The sequence below is a fragment of the Mauremys mutica genome, chromosome 6 (assembly GCF_020497125.1).
Source record: "Mauremys mutica isolate MM-2020 ecotype Southern chromosome 6, ASM2049712v1, whole genome shotgun sequence".
In the NCBI taxonomy this organism is placed as follows: Eukaryota; Metazoa; Chordata; order Testudines; family Geoemydidae; genus Mauremys; species Mauremys mutica.
This window is the reverse complement of record NC_059077.1, coordinates 41,739,989-41,758,489: the sequence shown is the minus strand read 5'-3', so window position 1 is coordinate 41,758,489 and position 18,501 is coordinate 41,739,989. Positions and strand designations below refer to the sequence as shown.

At 41.2% G+C, this 18,501-nt stretch overlaps 1 protein-coding gene across 1 annotated transcript in view; it reads right to left on the bottom strand.

The window, feature by feature from the left end:
- Nucleotides 1–2,418: 2,418 nt before the first annotated feature.
- Nucleotides 2,419–18,501, bottom strand: part of SERINC5 (serine incorporator 5) — a 58,887-nt gene continuing 42,804 nt past the window's right edge. The window contains exons 7-12 of the mRNA XM_045020161.1: nt 17,305–17,400; nt 14,621–14,747; nt 9,469–9,535; nt 5,606–5,645; nt 4,650–4,797; nt 2,419–4,311 (exon numbers count right to left, since the gene is read on the bottom strand). Of these exons, the coding sequence (XP_044876096.1) occupies nt 4,164–4,311; nt 4,650–4,797; nt 5,606–5,645; nt 9,469–9,535; nt 14,621–14,747; nt 17,305–17,400 (626 nt within the window). The 3' untranslated portion in view covers nt 2,419–4,163. The remainder of the gene's footprint in view (nt 4,312–4,649; nt 4,798–5,605; nt 5,646–9,468; nt 9,536–14,620; nt 14,748–17,304; nt 17,401–18,501) is intronic.

Genomic DNA, 18,501 nt, shown 5'->3' with positions numbered 1-18,501 from the left:
CTGACATGTGACTTTAGGAACCACACAAATAGCTGTCAACAGGAAGTTCACAGTAGAGTTTTTTTTTTTAAAACTACACTAAAGGACCCTAATATTCTCCTGGCCTGCAGGAAGGAATGTATCATTGAGGAAACTCCACGGGCCTACACTCAAGGAGACCCAAGGTGATATCTTCTCCAGCCGGGGGAAACAGGCACAGCTTTCCATCTGCACAGATGTCCGGTGATCCAAATGGATCTTAGACACCTGTATAAAGGGACAACCCCTGCAAGTTACTCTCTGGGCCTTCTCCTGGTAGCATGGCTCACACAATGTTAGTTTGGAGTGGGATAATGCAGTGTGGAGTCATCCTCCACTGCTCCCTCTGCATCCTACCCAAATTCTGCAAACCCTATGCACATGTACTTTGTGAGATGGGCCTGGGTGGTGAACTCAGGGAAGCAAGTGCTGGAGGAGGAGGAAGGACTGGTGCCTCTTCTTTCCTTATGCGACCATCATTTCCTCCGTGCAAAATAGCTATTGCCCTACATAAACTGAACTACAATGAGCATGCAGTATGTACACAAGGATCTTTTTTGTATACAGATACTGCCTATGCATAGAGTCGCTATTAGTGGATGCCTTGGCCCATACACATTTTAAAAGATACCTGAAGGAATTAAGCCATAATATAGTCTCAAAAACATTAGTATTTTAATACACTTGTTTGTCATATCATAGATATGACACCTCAATACTACACTTACAGATATTTGAAGATTAGGGAATGTCATTCAGATTTTCTGGATTGTACCTCGATTGTGGTTCAGAGTCCTAAAACCAACTCAAAAAAGTTTGAAAAACCTATAATTATACAAATCAGAAACCGAAAATCCAAGTTTGCTCATCAGCTCTCTTGACTAGCTAAACACTAGCAATAATTTCTTCTCATTTGAAAAAATCTCTTTTTTAAAGAAAAATTACAATGAATCTGAATGTTCTATACAATTCGCCTGATGCTGTAGCTTTTCCTGTTCTTCTTACAGTAAACATTACAATTTGGCAAGATGACCCCTAGTTATCTCATGGTCCTTTCTCTTGCTTTATTTCAGATTTCAATGGGACTCTAAACAGGTGAGAGGTCTCCATGCAGGATCACAGCCTTCATAATGGAAGCATAATCAATCAAAACCCAGAAAACTATTTGTTCACCTTCGTAATGTAACAGCAAAACTTATTTAAGCTGAAGTGGTGTTGGGGTGTGGGTGAGAGAGAATGGGGAAAGATTCACGGCCATACCAAAGAAACCCACACCTCAGTTTTCAGCATAGAGGGGATTCTGATGGATATCTAAGCCCCTGGGAACAGTGGGGTTAGTAGCATAAGTTTATAGGATTTTGCAAACTCTGCAGAGTTTGCTTGAGGAAGGAGGATGTGCAGGGTTTGGGAGTAATTCAACCCTTGCAGAGCCATATCAGTTCAACTCAGACCCCAGAATGAGACAGTCACTTCCTGCCCCTCTGGCTCCAAGGAGAAAGCCCAGAAACCTTTTACCTGAGAGGTCTTTAAGGGGCTCAGGAGCGCCCATTCCCTTCCCCCAGTAGCATAGGGGAAAGGTTTATTTCTGCTCTTTATTTCAATGATGGTTCTTAGCATTAAGCAAACTGTTTTACTGAGCTATTAAAATGCAATATTGGAAGCTAGCACTGGATGGTATGTTTTGTTTTTGTAAGGGTTGTTTAGGGAAACGACCTGGGAGAACAGGAAAGTCAAACAATAAGCTGATGAAAGAGGGTACCTATACTCTGGGTATAAAAATCTGCATCTAACCCCTGCTAAAGCCAGGAACCAGAATTCTCAATCTCACCCCGCAGTGCACAGATGCCAGTGATAAGTACTAGAGATAGCATTAACAGAACAAATCTATCATAGTAGGTGCCAAGTAATATGGAAGTAATAGAACTACCATAATTACTGCAATACAGAACAATGAAGGCATGATAATGTGTTAATAGACCATCTATTTGCATCAGGATCGTGTGGGTTTTTTTCTTTTAACACATTAGGAATTGAATTCTTGTAGCTTAAAGAAAGGGTCCAAGAAAAAGGATGATGAACATAGGAACGCCATACCGGGTCAGACCAAAGGTCCATCTCGCCCAGTATCCTGTCTTCCAACAGTGGCCAATGCCAGGTGCTTCAGAGGGAATGAACAGAACAGGTAATCATCAAGTGATCCATCCCCTCTCACCCATTCCCTTCTTCTGGCCAGCAGAGATGTAAAGCTCACTAACTTTTTGTAGCAGCAAAGAGTCTTGTGGCACCTTATAGACTAACAGACGTTTTGGAGCATGAGCTTTCGTGAGTGAACACCCACTTCGTCGGATGCATCTTGTGGCACCTTAGTCTATAAGGTGCCACAAGACTCTTTGCTGCTTTTACAGATCCAGACTAACACGGCTACCCCTCTGATACTTAACTTTTTGTAGTTCAACAGACAGCATATCAAAGTGGATAGTTTTCTCTTTTTCTTTGTTTTATTTTAATTTGACAAACTGGTTAGTTTCAAATCTACTGAAATTCAGAAGGATTCATATTAGTTTTCTTTTTATTTACCTACCAAATAACTGATATATTTAAAGAGTAGTTCTAACCAGGAAAACTTACTAATCATGGCAATGAAGGGTTCATGTTTATTGGCTCAGTAGTCTCCTGACCATGTTTATTCCATTCATATTAAAAAAATAATTTAACTTGCTGGGAAGATTTTCCACATGGACGTTAACTGGCCAATCTGTTGTTGATGTGTCACCAGAACAGAATTTCGCTCTCACACTCAAAGCACTGCTGTGCTATTATAGCTAGCTGGAGTAAAGAAGTAGAAAAATATTTTCCCCCCCGAAAGTGCACAACTCTAAATACCCAAGAAGCTGACACATTGAATAAAGTGATGCCATTGTACATAGTTCCTTTCCTGGCCATATCCCAGCTTTAAAGTATTAGGATATTAGAAGGGAAAATTTGAGGTTGAAGTCTGAGGGAAACCTCTAAATGTGGGTAAAAATGTTGAGGACAAAAATAATGCTCAGCACTCACTTTTAAGGTTAAAGACACTGAGCAATGTTTCCCTGTATTTGTTAAGAATCTCCTTTGTTGGTGTGGCACACATTGTGATTTTTCTTTAATAAAGAATGTACCCTGCATAATATCCCTGTACGGACTGGGCAGTTTGCACTCAGTTACCACTTGCAAAACAAATCCCTCAGGATTTCCATTAGGATAGTTTAAACTACACATGCAGCATTCACATTTCGCTGATAATTGGATCTGTTCTGAATTACACAACTGTTTAGCAGCTGTAGAAATTTGAATTTAAAAGACAGATTATATATTAACAGCATTTCCTTTTACAATATTTAGCATCTCTGAATATTTCAGGTATATGTGTCCTAGCACTTCATATATGATCAATTGTACTTAAAAGGTGCCTTTCAGTTTACATAATAAATATTTCTATTGCCATTGGTACATTTCTCTATCATTCCATATTTGTAATAACTTAATATATTGAGTAATTTAATATATGTAGAAACCTTTGAGCAGATACATTGCCCAGCTCCCACTCCAGTCAAACGCTTACTCGTTTTCTACTACTCAAGTAGTACTTTAGGTGCATTTGTGGAGAAAGTTATCTGGAGACAGGTATCAAGACTTGTGTGCGGTATAAAAGGATAGTTTGAATTTGAATCATCATCATCACTGTAAATGGCATCAGTAATGAAAAGTATAAAAACAAATACATTTCTTTTTGTTACAAGGTATCTGATATTCCACAGGAGGAAAAGATACACTTTGCACTATGTTTGGTTTTGCTCTTATTGCCAATAAAATCAGATTGTCAGTTATTCTACAACTTTATTTATTCCAGTTTATGTAACATTACCCATATTTTCCCCACCCTTCTGCATCAGTGTTGCAGCACTGTCTTTGAATAGATTTGTCCCTTGGAGCTCCATTTTTGTTCAGATAGTTAAAAAAAGGTTAAAAAAAAGAGGAAGTCTTCAGATCTATGGTTTCCTCTGACAAGAGGTAACTAACCAGCATGTTAAGACACGTGATGATAGACTTACTTCTCCATCACAAAGTGACTGATGTATTTGTAACAGAATAGCGCTTGTGAATTCTCACACTGAGAATTCTCGGGTTGGACAGCAGAGAGGTGCTACAAGAGTCCATAGGTAAAGTAGGACACACACCCAACATGACACCATCTTAATCCAGAAGGTGGACCAGGTTCCACTGAAGAACTTTTCAATCTCAGCACCTTCATAACTGTTAAAGAGATGAAGGGAAAAGGTGACAAGAAATGCAGTAAGCCATTACACTCATCGTTCCTATTTTAGATTTGTTTCCCCTCTACTCATTTTGAGACAATTACTGACCTCAAGCAACCTAATTTTGAACCTGGGAACAGGTGAACAGCTCTTTGTAAACTGGGAGCCTGTTCAGGTAACAGCCAGGACAGACCTGCATATTCTCTCCCTCTCTCAACCAGGAGGCAAGATGCAACTGCTCCAGTTTTGGGTATTTCAAGTGTACTCCCACACTGAGAGCCGTCCGGTAACACTACATGAATGTTAAGATTTTTTTCCACCTTGAAGTTTACTTACTGGAACCAGTGAGTTACTGTCATCATCACATAGAGAGAAGCCAAGAAGAAAACGAAGTGGAAGTAGGCATAGCTGTATACCGTGCCTCTCTTTTCATCATAAATTACAGTCTGACCGCCGCTTTCTTCAACATGCTCTTCGGTGTCAGCTGTACGAAACAGGGAACAAGAAGTTATTTCACACTAAAATGGAAACAGTGGTAGAGTTCACATCCTAGAGATCTAATTAAAATGAACAATTTTAGGCCCAGTTCAGTTCAATATCCTTATCCAGCAGATAACTTAAGCATGCTCTTGACTTCAGGCACATCCTTAAGTCGCATTGAAGTGAATGGAATTTAAGCATATGTTTAAGTGCTGTCATGAATTCAGGTGTTTAACTTAATCACAGGATCCTGAGCTTCCTCACTTTATATTGGTCTCAGTTCATGGAGTACTCCCTTGCTGAAACCAAAGTGAGAGTCCCAACACCACTGGGTCTTCTGACAGAGGGGGCAACAATTGGTACTCCATTTGTTGTTGTTCCTACACCCAGGCAGGGAGCAAAGGCTCAATACAGAAGAGCAAAGAATGCTGAGCACACAAATCTGGCAGTGACAGCAGGGCACACCCAAGTATGTTAAGAGCAGCTACTCCCCTTTCACACCTTTTTTAATTTCATATAATGCAAGAAGAGAGATTAACCACATAAGGATGGAATGGGAAAGTATTTATCTATTTTGAAATAACAGAAAATTGTACAGATTTTAAAATATATAAAATTAAGTATTCCAGAGTAGTCTTAGTTTTTGAATATTTTTCAATGTATTTCATGCTGCTGAAGAAGTTTCAATTTCCACAGAATTTAGGACACATGCACCTCTGTATATACTGGGCCTTGTCTTAGTTATACTCCTGTGGTTTGGGCTAAATGGCACAAGCAATGCTAAGCAAAATGTATAAGAAATGCATAGTTACCATCTCCATCGGGTGCACAGCAAAAGCAGCAACGAGCTACCTACAAGGCAGACATAAAGTTAACAAAGAGGTTTCATGCAACAACAGAGAAATAGAACAGCAGATTAAGTCAGCCTATTGTGCCTACATTAGAAATACTAATTTATAAAAACACGGCTTTGTATATTTGCAACAGACAACACAGCCAAAGCCTCAATCAGGAATAACCAAGCAATTTACAGCAATAGAACTTTTGGAAGTTGGGCAGCTACACTGCAAGTCCTGGTGTTAATTAACCATTTATGGAGAAATATATTGCACATATCCATTTTACATAATCTAAGACCAATATTCAAATTACAAGAGGGTAGTGTAGCTACAGTGGAGTAATGCTGTGTACCATAGTTCCTTCTTCAGACCTAAGTCACAGGTGTTTTTTAAAGTAACATTTCTTTATAGAAATGAGGATGCAAGGAATATTAGATATCAGAGGGGTAGCCGTGTTAGTCTGGATCTGTGAAATCAGCAAATAGTCTTGTGGCACCTTATAGACTAACAGACATTTTGGAGCATGAGCTTTCGTGGGTGAATACCCACTTCGTCGGATGACATGCATCCAAGGAAGTGGGTATTCACCCACGAAAGCTCATACTCCAAAATGTCTGTTAGTCTATAAGGCGCCACAAGACTCTTTGCCGCTTTCACAGGAATATTAGAGATTCTGACTACATTCAGCAAGACTGATTATACAAATTTAAGCATCAAACTTAAATGGACATTTGCGAGGTTGAAGTCAGCAATAGTAAACAAAGTTACTTTTATCTTCATACTATTTTATGTAAGCAAGGTTTTTTTGTTTTTTGTTTTGTTTTTTGGTAGACAAGTCTCATTTCTCAGTCTAGAAGCTAATTCTTCACACTGACACTTCTGAAATGCATTTGGGTATTGCCAGCGTGTTTTCCTATTTCCACTGCCTTCTAATATACAACATTGCACTTTTATTGTGTGTTTTCCCAGTATTTTTCCTTCTTCTGCACAATTCCACAGTACATGTATTAACTCTGCATTTTCTATATTACATCTCCAACATCTGTTATTCTCTAATATCTTTCAGTTTCATTTGGAGGAGAGGGTGTTTGGTTTTGAAGTATACATACCAAGAAATTATGTTGTACTTTAAGATTTGTGATCTTTATACTTCAGTTTAATAGATAAGGATTTTCACACTAGCTGTGTATTATTAAATACTCTCTGGATGCAAAAGATGACAAAAAAAACTAGCAAAGTTCCTGCTTAAGAAATTGGCTGACTAAGTTTATTCGGAGAATAAAGGCTCTTCCTATAGTTTGGTTTAACAGGGTTCTTTACTTTTTTAAGTTAAATTTGGACAAGAACTATTGCCTTTCGCTTCCATTATTATTTGGCTACATCAAGATCTTGAAGTTAATGCCAAGTTCCTTTAAAAAAAAAACCAGCCACTTTTTTTGGATACATGTGTCAGAAATTCAGGCCTTGCACATTATGTAATTAGCACTGTTGGCATGCATACAAATAGCCATTCAGAGCAATTAATTATCTCTAGTTTAGGTACAGAAAGACTTTCTGTATAAATAGATGCAGCTGCAGAATGATGTTTACATTTCTTGTCAAAAGACAAAGGCCCTTTATCACAGGGAAGACAATCAGAATGCAATTAATTGGTCATTGCTTTATAGTCACATGCAACAGTCCCCATATAACCCTTTAAAACCAAATGATTTAGCAATAACTCTACTGTTGAGTGCTCTAGTGAAGCAGTTCAACTTTCTCAGACAAATGGACCAGGGTTACCAGGCTAAGACTGGCGTACCAGCAGGTGCCTTCCGCTTTCCATTCAGCAATTTGCATTCTAACATACTACAATAAAGCTTGAACTGCTTCAACTCTCACACTGGCAAGACAAGACTGGGGTCTGAAGCAGCCCAAGCACTATTCTGGATCAAAGTATGCACAATTGATTGGTAAGGAGGCAAAAAATGTGCATGGAATCCAGTACAGAGGGTCAGCATTAAGGTTGTGTGTACGTGTGCCTGGAGTACCAGGCACACATGCTTGAAGTATAGTGATTTTGCAAAATGGAGTGTTAATAATATTTAATATTGAGCCATAAGCAATAGTTACTATTTTTCAAAGATTTATATGAGTACTACCTGCATGTTTGGGTATATAACAAAGTTAATTACTGTAGCATTTTTAAATACTTATCTTTGCAATCAAGGAAGTCTAGAAACACCACTTTTTAAAGGTGACAGTATGAATGCTTAGGTTCTGTACCAAGTTTCATGACACCCAGAAAGCTTTTACAATACATAGGATCAGCTCTAAGTTTCTGAGTCTTGATCTACAAAAAACGCTAAATTTGAAGTATTTAGCTTGACCCATTTAGATAGAGTGTACAAATTCTGAGTGAACATATTGAAAAAAGCTGATTTTTTTAATGCTCAGAGTTAAGTGGGTTGAGTTATTTTGCTCAAGTTTTCCCACAGAATTCACCTTTGGGGTAAGACCAAACAGGGATATTTCTACCTCAGATGGAAGCTACAGCAACTAAAACAAGGGGACTAGAATGGAGTGGGAATTCAGTGTTCCATACTGGGAGCTGACAACATGTTAGACATTTGTGAAGTTAACAAATGCATGTATGCAATAGAATGGCTTACTTCTACCACATATAGCACGACACTTCAATGGTGACAGTACATTAATTATCTTTTTCACTGTAAAAATGCCAAGAAGAAAGCCACAGAAAGGGGGGTAGAGGGGGAACAAAACAAAGTGTTAGTGGTTTTGGGTGGGTAGAGCTTAAGGAACCCTGTTGTGGAGCACTAATACTTTTGCTCATGTTTTACTACCTTTGACTTTTCAAAACTGCCCTGTTCTGCAATTAAAATATAGTGATCTCATCTTTGCCTATATTCCTAATAAATATTGACTTTTCTGCCTCTAACTGAGAGGAAGTGAGCTTCTGGGGAACAGTTAAATTCCAGTTTAATGCAAGCTGTATCATCACAGGATGTCTGCAGAATGCTAGGGAAAAAACTGCAAGGACAGCAGCATACCATTTAGGACACATTAGCCAAGTCCTCTGAGGGACCAGCTGGAGCTGCTGAGGAGCCAGCCCAGGCAGTAAAGAGTCAGGAAATCCCACCTTTCCTGACAGGAAGAACACGTGGACTGTGAATAGGCTTTTTACTTACCTATCTGTAACAGAGTGGCTTGCCCCGGAAGGCCTGGAGCCAGCAAACCCTAGTTATTCAGAAGGCACACCTGAGCAGGGATCAGGGATTACCCTACAAAAAGCAGCAGGAAGCTGTAGAAGTGGGGAGTGCTTGGGGAGAAGACACCAGCATGAAGCTGGAGGGAGACATCAGCAAAGGCCTGTTAAGGCAGGGAATGGTGGCTGGGAGTGAGCAGGCTCCAGCAGAGAACCCTAAATTATCAAGGAGGGAGCTGGCTCCATGCAGGGAAGACCTTGGGAGAAGCCCCAGCAGGAAGACTGGGAGCACAAACTTTATGGGGATTTGAGAACTTTGTTTTGGGAATGATTGTATTGTTGTAATAAATCCAGCCCCAAAGAAGGGCACTGCTGAACTACAGAAGTGTCGCATGGAGTTCTTCAGGGGGCCTGAAGAGGGAAAACGGATGCAGAGTCCTGCAGAGCCACTTGTGGCCACAAGGGATTGCTCAAGAGGCAGCTGACCCTTTTATACCATCCTTCTCAGTTCCAGGTCATGTAGAATTTGCAACAATACATACAATCGGAAGACGTACAGCTTGAAAATCTGCACTGAGATGGTATGATGTGAAGAAACAATCTGTTACAGTTCAGGGAATAGTTAACTCACTTCAGTTTCAGGCGTTGCATATATTCCTCTCAGTGCTTCAGAGCTTGCACGAGTTGTTGAGGTCAAACTAGAATCAAAGAGAAGATAGCACCATAACATGCAGTGTAAGTATATGTTTCCTGCGATGCTGAAAAGTCTCATGGGGAACATCTACACTGCTACAAGGGAGTAAGCCTCCCAGCCCAAGTAGTGTGCTAGCAATGGCACTGTGGATGCTGTGGCTCATGCTTTCAAGCCCCTGGGCCTGAGCTTGCATGGCTAGGTCAAATGCCCGCCAGAGCCACAGCCACGCTGCTGAGTTTAGCGTACTAAGTCAAATGAACCTAGCACAAGTCTGTGTAACCCAGGCTGGGAGTCTCGCTCCCAGCTGCAGTGTAGACATACCTTAAGGGTCCAGTCCTGCACCAACTGAAGTAAGTGATACCACAGAATGTAGGGTCAAGTGCTAAGTCTGTGAAAGGTTTATTCTGTGCAAGTAGAAACCTACAGGACAGATCACCATCACCAGACTCATTCCGTAAGCCTGAACTTAAAAATAAACTAGACGGCTTCTATTAATGTCAATGCCACCAGCCAGAAAAGCTAAACACACTGATGTGCATTTCAGAACAAGTTTCTCCCTGCTATGCATGACGGGTGTTTTGCCATTCCAGACTAGTTTTACAGCAAATGCTTTGACTGATCCTGTAAATAAAGACCACAGTCACAGCCTTGCAAATGAGACAAACTCATAATTAGCAGACAGACAATCAGTATTTATAAGCTAGGAAAGACTATTTATACCATCTTCCTCTTCAGCATGGGGCACGGGTTACTTGTTGGAGGATTCTCTGCAGCTTGAGATCTTCAAACCACAATTTGAGGACTTCAATAACTCAGACATAGGTTAGGGGTTTGTTACAAGAGTGGATGAGTGAGATTCTGTGGCCTGCATTGTGCAGGAGGTCAGACTAGATGATCATAATGGTCCCTTCTGACCTTAAAGTCTATGAGTCTATTCCATTTCCTGTAAAGTCTGTTTGTTGGGGGAATCCTTACCAGTTTCCACCCCATTCCTCTAGAGCAGGGGTCGGCAACCGGTGGCTCGCGGCTCGCCAGGGTAAGCACCCTGGCGGGCCAGCCCGGTTTGTTTATCTGCCGCGTCGGCAAGTTCGTCCGATCGCGGCTCCCACTGGCCGCGGTTCGTGGTCCCAGGCCAATGCGAGAGGCAGGAAGCGGCACGAGCCGAGGGATGTTCTGGCCACGGCGAGCCGCGAGCCACCGGTTGCCGACCCCTGCTCTAGAGGAAGGATGGCTATGTTACACAAACTCTCCATGACCCACACTGAAATATGAACACAGATCTCTATCTAGGTACCTATATGGACCCCAGAACTGTAGTAAACGAGTCATTCTGAAACATTTAGCAACAGAACAACATACTCTACACCTTGTTTCCTTCCCACCATTTAGAGGAGTGTAGATCTCGTACTGAGGATGAAGCCACAAAGAAATGAGTTTCTCATTTAGTTCTGAACATGGTGGTATTTGTGGTCTTGCTCCATAGTCTAGTTTTAACTCTTCTAAAAAAAGTCTGTCTTCTACACTGACAAATCTTTCCTATTGATTGAAAGATTCAAAAGTAGATGTAATAGGTGGTCATTGCAATAATCAAACCTGGATCATCATGAATATATGGATTCATGGCAAGATCTGTGTCTAGGAGTTACCAGGGTTATGCGGTTTCTCCAGATGGGAGGACTGGTTGCACTACCCTCTAAGACAGCTATTTTGGGGTGGCATTGGCAGCAAAGGCCAAATTCTTGGAGGATGGAGATTTTGAACTGGACTCTTATTCAGTGCAGAGCCAACGCGAAGATCAGTGAATTGTAGTTACAGTTACATGGCAACTTGTGTTGCTAAACAATTGGGAGTTTTTTCCTGGTTCATTCCCAGATATATGAGTTGCAATAATATAACCCAGATACCACAAATGCACAGACTGATGTGCCCAGATTCAGGTCCAATAGGAAATACCAAAGTAGCCTGGTTTCTCCAGATATTAGGACTGGATACCCTACCTTCTTAAAAGGCAGTCTCAATGCCACCCCCAAGGAGGTTGTTTTAGAGCATAAGACTAAATTTAGCTAAGTTGGAAAAGATGGGGGATCAATATGAAAACTGAAAGGTGGACAAGGAACTGGTTAAAGGGGAGACTACAACGGGTTATATTGAAAGGTGAACTGTCAGGCTAGAGGGAGGTTACTAGTGGTGTTCCTCAGGGATAGGTTTTGGGACCAATCTTTTTATTACTGACCTTGGCACAAAAAGTGGAAATGTGCTAATAAAGTTTGTGGATGACACAAAGCTGGGAGGTATTGCTAACACAGAGAAGGACCGGGATATCATACAGGAAGATCTGGATGACCTTGTAAACTGGAGTAATAGTAATAGGAAGTAATTTAATAGTGAAAAGTGCAAGGTCATGCATTTAGGGATTAACAACAAGAATTTTTGTTATAAGCTGTGGATGCATCAGTTGGAAGTAACAGAGGAGGAGAAGGACCTCAGAGTATTGGTTGATCACAGGATGACTATGAGCTGCCAACGTGATATGGCCGTGAAAAAAGCTAATGTGGTCTTGGGATGCATCAGGTGAGGTATTTCCAGTAGAGATAAGGAGATGTTAGTACCGTTATACAAGGCACTGGTGAGACCTCATCTGGAATACTGTGTGCAGTTCTGGTCTGCTGTGTTTAAGAAGGATGAATTCAAACTGGAACAGGTACAGAGAAGGGCTAGTAGGATGATCCGAGGAATGGAAAACTTGTCTTATGAAAGGAGACTCAAAGAGCTGGGCTTGTTTAGCCTAATCAAAAGAAGGCTATGGGGAGATATGATTGCTCTCTATAAATATATCAGAGGAATAAATATCAGGGAGGGAGAGGAATTATTTAAGCTCAGTACCAATGTGGACACAAGAACAAATGGATATAAACTGGCCCATCAGGAAGTTTAGACGTGAAATTAGACAAAGGTTTCTAACCATCAGAGGAGTGAAGTTCTGGAACAGCCTTCCAAGGGGAGTAGTGGGGGCAAAAGACATATCTGGCTTCAAGACTAAGCGTGAAAAGTTTATGGAGGGGATAGTATGATGGGATAGCCTAATTTTGGCAATTAATTGGTCTTTGACTATTAGCGGTAAATATGCCCAATGGCCTGTGATGGGATGTTAGATGGGGCAGGATCTGAGTTACTATACAGAATTCTTTCCGGGTTTCTCACTGATGAGTCTTGCCCACATGCTCAGGGTTTAGCTGATCGCCATATTTGGTGTCGGGAAGGAATTTTCCTCCAGGGCAGATTGGCAGAGGCCCTGGGGGGTTTTCACCTTCCTCTGCAGCGTGGGGCACGGGTCACTTGCTGGAGGATTCTCTGCACCCTGAAGCCTTTAAACTGTGATTTGAGCACTTCAATAGCTCAGACATAGGTTAGGAGGTTGATACAGGAATGGGTGGGTGAGATTCTGTGGCCTGCGTTGTGCAGGAGGTCAGACTAGACGATCATAATGGTCCCTTCTGACCAGGGCCAACTTTAGGGTGATTCCCACAATTCCCAGGAATTGGGCCCTGCGCCTAAGAGGGCCTCACAGCATCTGGAAGAGGGGCCCCGCACCCTCCACCGAAGTGACGCCAGAAACAGCAGCAACCATTTGAGCTGCCGCCGAATTGCCACCGTTTTCAGCGGCGGCTCTTTCGAATTGGGCCCCGCACGTCCTAACGGCAGCCCTGCTTCTGACCTTAAAAGTCAGAGTCTAAGACAATCTGTCACACCTCCCTCTACAAACAGATTTAAAAGGTTTTGTAAGAGATTTCTGCTTTTTAATACGTGTATTTCAAATCATTTTTTTAATGGGCATGTTATTGCTGTACCAGAGCAGCTGTTCACTTGTATTTACTTTCCACATCAACATATTTATTCTTCAGCTGAGCTAAATTTTAAGCATAAATCATAAAGCTATTAGAATTTCTTTTAAAAGACTGCTGGTAAAAGTTTCTAAACACAAAGTCTTTCACTAGATTACTAACACCACCCTTTCTAGTAGTGAACATCAATATTAAAAAATAAAAATATCTACGTTACAGTAGAACCTCAGAGTTACGAACTGACCAGTCAACCACACCCCTCATTTTGAACCAGAAGTACACAAACTGGCAGCAGCAGAGAAAAAAAGAGCAAATACAGTACAGTACTGTGTTAAATGTAAACTACTTTTTTAAAAAAGGGAAATCAGCATTTTTCTTCTGCATAGTAAAGTTTCAAAGCTGTATTAAGTCAATGTTCAGTTCGTTTTTGAAAAAAAAACGTTTTGTTCAGAGTTATGAACAACCTCCATTTTCAAGGTGTTCTTAACTCTACTGTACTTTTCATGGTTTGCTTTTTTTGCATTTCTCTCATGGACAACCAAATAGACTAATCAGTTTCAGGAGGGCTTCTAATCAATTTCATATTCAGATTCTCAGACACTAGCAGTGCTTGATCACATACATATGAAAGACATCACTCAATTCATTATGCACATTGCATTTAGATTGGGGTCCTTTACATGGGTGGCTACGGATGGAGAGCAACACTACACTACCCCGGCAGTTTGCCACAAGGTTAAAAACCACAAACCATGTCCAAATTACTATCAGAGAAGCTACTACTTGGTGGTACTTTCTATAGAATAAGACTTTGTGGAAAAGTGATGATTCTTGTCTTGATGATTAAGAAAGTTTTCAAACATGAACAAAGGCAGTGTTGTCTTCCTGCATATGCAGTCAGACACATTAAACCAGCTATGTCTGCAGACTCAGAAAGGCAATGCTTCACTGGTTCACGTTTGAAATTTCTTCCACCAGTAGATGTGGATCCTTTTCATAAAATGCTAAGTCATCATTAGGATTCAGAGTTGCCTATTTCATCACGGATCATTTTAGAGAAGAATCATCCAGCCACTGTGGAAAAGTATGATTAATCAGATTAATTTCCCTCCTTTCATGTAATGCTGCCTCTAGCAATTGTTTTGTATTTGCATTGCACACATTATAAAATCTTAATCTGTTTGATCCCCACATTTAATTTACAGTAGGGTAACTTAAAAAAAAAAATCAAACCTGCAAAGACTTACCAAGAATATAAAATGCAACAAAACAGAAGGGCAGTGCCCAATCCAGTAACCAGGTTCTCATCTCTGTGCAAGCCCTGACTAAAGTCAGGTACGCAGATTGTAATGTTCTTATGGTTCTCATCCAGGACTTTAAAAACAAAACAAACCAAACTTAATTAACAAGTTCGTTTGACTTCAGATTAAAGAACATAATTTGTTTCCCGAAACATCAAGAACATTGTTTTTTTAGAAAGATTATTTAGGCTGGGAGGCTGAAATTAGACTTGCCCCAGATGTGTTGTTTCTTGAAGGGCAGAACTACAGTAAACTTCAGCACTTAGCTGGCTCAGAGTGGAGACATGTCAGGCCCTGGGGTAGTTCTTAAAATCCCAGCGTCTCTGCTGGGCCAGTCACCAACACTTCACCTCCCCCCTATTTTGAGGGCCAAGTGACATCTGAAGAAATTTAAAGTTACACCTACATTATAAATGTGTTACTGTTTGTAAAGCTTGGCTCACATTATCCTGTACAATGTCTGTTTAAGACAGGGGTGTTTTAAGGGCAGCCCAAGTGCCAAATATAGGCTCAGTGAGGTCTAAAAACATGGCCTGAGGCAACTCTACTCCTAAAATGATGTACAGAGGACAAGGAACTTCACTGGTTATGGGCATATTTTATTTTAAAATGTATGCAAGTTAGCCACTGCCCTCAGGTTCCTGGCAAACTGCCAGCATAGTCCTTGGTGTCCCAGGGTACAGATACTTTTGCTTGACAAATACATCTGCTTTGAGCCAAGGGCTGGGATATTTCTAATACCTACCTGCCCAGTGCATGCTCTTGCAAATGCAATTGTTTTCCTGCCTATAAATTGGGTGTCTCATTCAGATTTACCAGTGTGTGTCATTCTCCAACTTTCCTTCTGACAGGTGGACAGCCCAGACAGATGAAAGCCTACACATCACTAAGTCGTTCCTCACCGTTCCTTTTCTAGTTACTGCTATTCTAGTAAAAAGGAGGCAATTCTTACCAAGACTAGCCTAAATCGCAGAGGTTAGAGCAGTGGTGGGAAACATGTGGGCTCATAGGGGTAATCTGATTGCAGGCCGCGAGACATTATGCTGACTTTAATCATCCACAGGCACCACCTTCTCCCCCGGCAGCTCCCAGTGGTTGCGGTTTGCTGTTCCTGGCCAATGGGAGCTACCAGAAGCGGCAGGCCGCAGGGATGTGCTGGCCGCCACTTCCCGCAGCTCCCATTGGCCGGGAACAGAGAACAGCGGCTACTGGGAACTGCAGGGGGGCAGTGCCTGCAGATGGTCATCAGCAGCATATGGTGTCTCAGCCTGCAATCAGATTACCCTGATGGGCACAGGTTGCCCACCACTAGGCTAAAGGAAAGGCTTTAGTGCAATTCATCTGAATCACAGAAATCTATTTTGGAGCTTGGAAAATGGCTCGCTGTTCACTAGATTCACCAGTCTGGATGGATTCCAAAAAGGAATTTCTTGAGAGAAAAATGGAGACAAACCAAATATTTAAAACGACCCTAATGTTAGAAAAACTATAGCAAGGTTTTTTGGCATCTGGAGATGCTCTGGAAATATGAGGCACAATGTGTTCTTCACATACATACTAATTCGAAGTACAAGGACACCCATATCTGGTGAGTATTAATCTTAATTTTTTATTCTCTGTGAACAGCAACTGTAGTACTACTCAAATGCTCTTGAAACAAAAAAGATAAGAGTAATTTTTCATATGAAAGGAAAAATGGGGTAAAAAACTAGGTAGTTTGCTTTGTTAATTGGGAGCATGGAGCCAATCTAGCACATCAATTATAGGCAGGGCCCTACCAAATTCACTGCCATGAAAAACATGTCACTGACTGTGAAATCTGGTCTCCCACCATGAAATCTGGTCTTGTGTGTGCTTTTACCCTATACTACACAGATTTCAAAGGTGACACCAGTGTTTCCCAAACTGGGGATCCTGACCCAAAATGAAGTTGCAGGGGGATCGCAAGGTTATTTTAGGGGGATGTGGTATTGCCACCCTTACTACTGTGATGCCTTCAGAATGGTAGTTGGGTGTCCAGGCTCCCAGCTCTGAAGGCAGTGCCCCGCCAGCTGCAGTGCAGAAGTAAGGGTGGCAATTCCATACCATGTCATACTTACTTCTGCACTGCTGCTGCTCAGCTCTGAAAGAGCCGTACCGCAACAATAACCTTGCAATCCCCTTTCCACGCCCCCACTCCTTTTTGGGACAGGACCCCTATCATTACAACACTGAAATTTCCGATTTAAATAGATGAAATCATGTAATTTACGTTTTTTTTAATCCTAGGATTATGAATTGACCAAAATGGACCAGGAATTTGGTAGGGCCCTAATTATAGGAGGAAAGCAAGAGATCTTATTGTAATGGCAGCTAAAATAGTAACCGGGGGAAGAAATCTACTGGATAGAAGCGAAAAAAGGGCAGACAAAAGTGTCCAATCTGAAACTAAAGAAGGATCTACATCTTTCTGGTTGGTATTGCATGCACTGGCCTCCATCCTTCACCAGTCTCTCCTGCCAAATCTAGCATCTTGCATTGAACTCATGACCACGCAGGATTTGTTTGGCATGATAATCTAAAGGCCTAAACAAATTCACTTTTGATGCAGCGTGCCTTAAAGGACTTAAATAAAGCTCAAGATAACTTACTAGTTTCTGGTGGTTTGCTTGACAGAGATGAGAAGGTGAGATACATGACATAGCAGCTGATAACTCCTGACTGCAACAAACCAGAGTGTGGCTTACCTTTAGAGAAAAAAAGGTAAGATATTGAAGCATTTTTATGGGCTTTAATAAACTGAAAAACAAACAAATTCAAATGGTCAAAGTATCTTTCACATGGAAAATATTTAATCCTTTGCCTATGCACTTCAGAAAGTTTCCAGACAGATTAGATATGATTTCCTCTGACGAACACAAGGAAACATCCCTTTCTACACTGGCTGCTCCAGGGAGGTTAAGATCCCCAAACCAGTAAGAAATAAATGCTGTGTTCTGGCTAACTATACCAAGCTCAAAAACAATATTCATACCTGGCGTAAGTTACTGGCAGACTTAACAGCTATAATTGCCTATCATCATTTAACTCTGAAATTACATGAAGCACTGATGTATCTCCAGTCCTAGTGCATGAAAGATGCCACAAAATACAATTTTTTTCTTGAAACACAAAGCGTGATGTGAAAAAGAACAAAAATTAGAATGGTTGTGAATTGTTTCAGCCCTAGTCTCAAAAACAGATAGATGGTAACTGTATGACCGTGAGAAATGAGCATGAAATCAGAGCTGAATAGGTTTGAATGCTATTCTCGTAACCATGTAATTACAGCAAAGGTAGCATAAGTGGCTCCACACCTAGCAATGGCTACGCATGTGAAATCTCTGCTGTGTCCCCACCCTATCAGGGAATTCTATCAAAGATACCGGCATGCTTATCATAGAAATCACAGAAATGTAGGCCTGGAAGGGACCTCAATAGGTCATCTAGCCCAGTCCCCCACATTGAGGCAGGACTAAGTATTATCTAGACCGTCCTGACAGGTGTTTGTCAAACCTGCTCTTAAAAATCCCCAATGATGGATATTCCACAACCTCCCTAGGCAATTTATTTCATTGCTTAACTACCCTGACAGTTAGCAAGTTTTTCCTGGATGTCCAACCTAAACCGCCCTAGCTGCAATTTAAGCCCCTTCTTGTCCTGTCCTCAGTGGATAAGGAGAACAATTTATAAAAAGGAGACTGACAATCTTTTACAACTTGAAGATTTATGCCCCCCTCCCTTCCAGTCTTCTCTTCTCCAGACTAAATAAACCCAATTATTTTTAAACTTCCCTCTTACGTCATGTT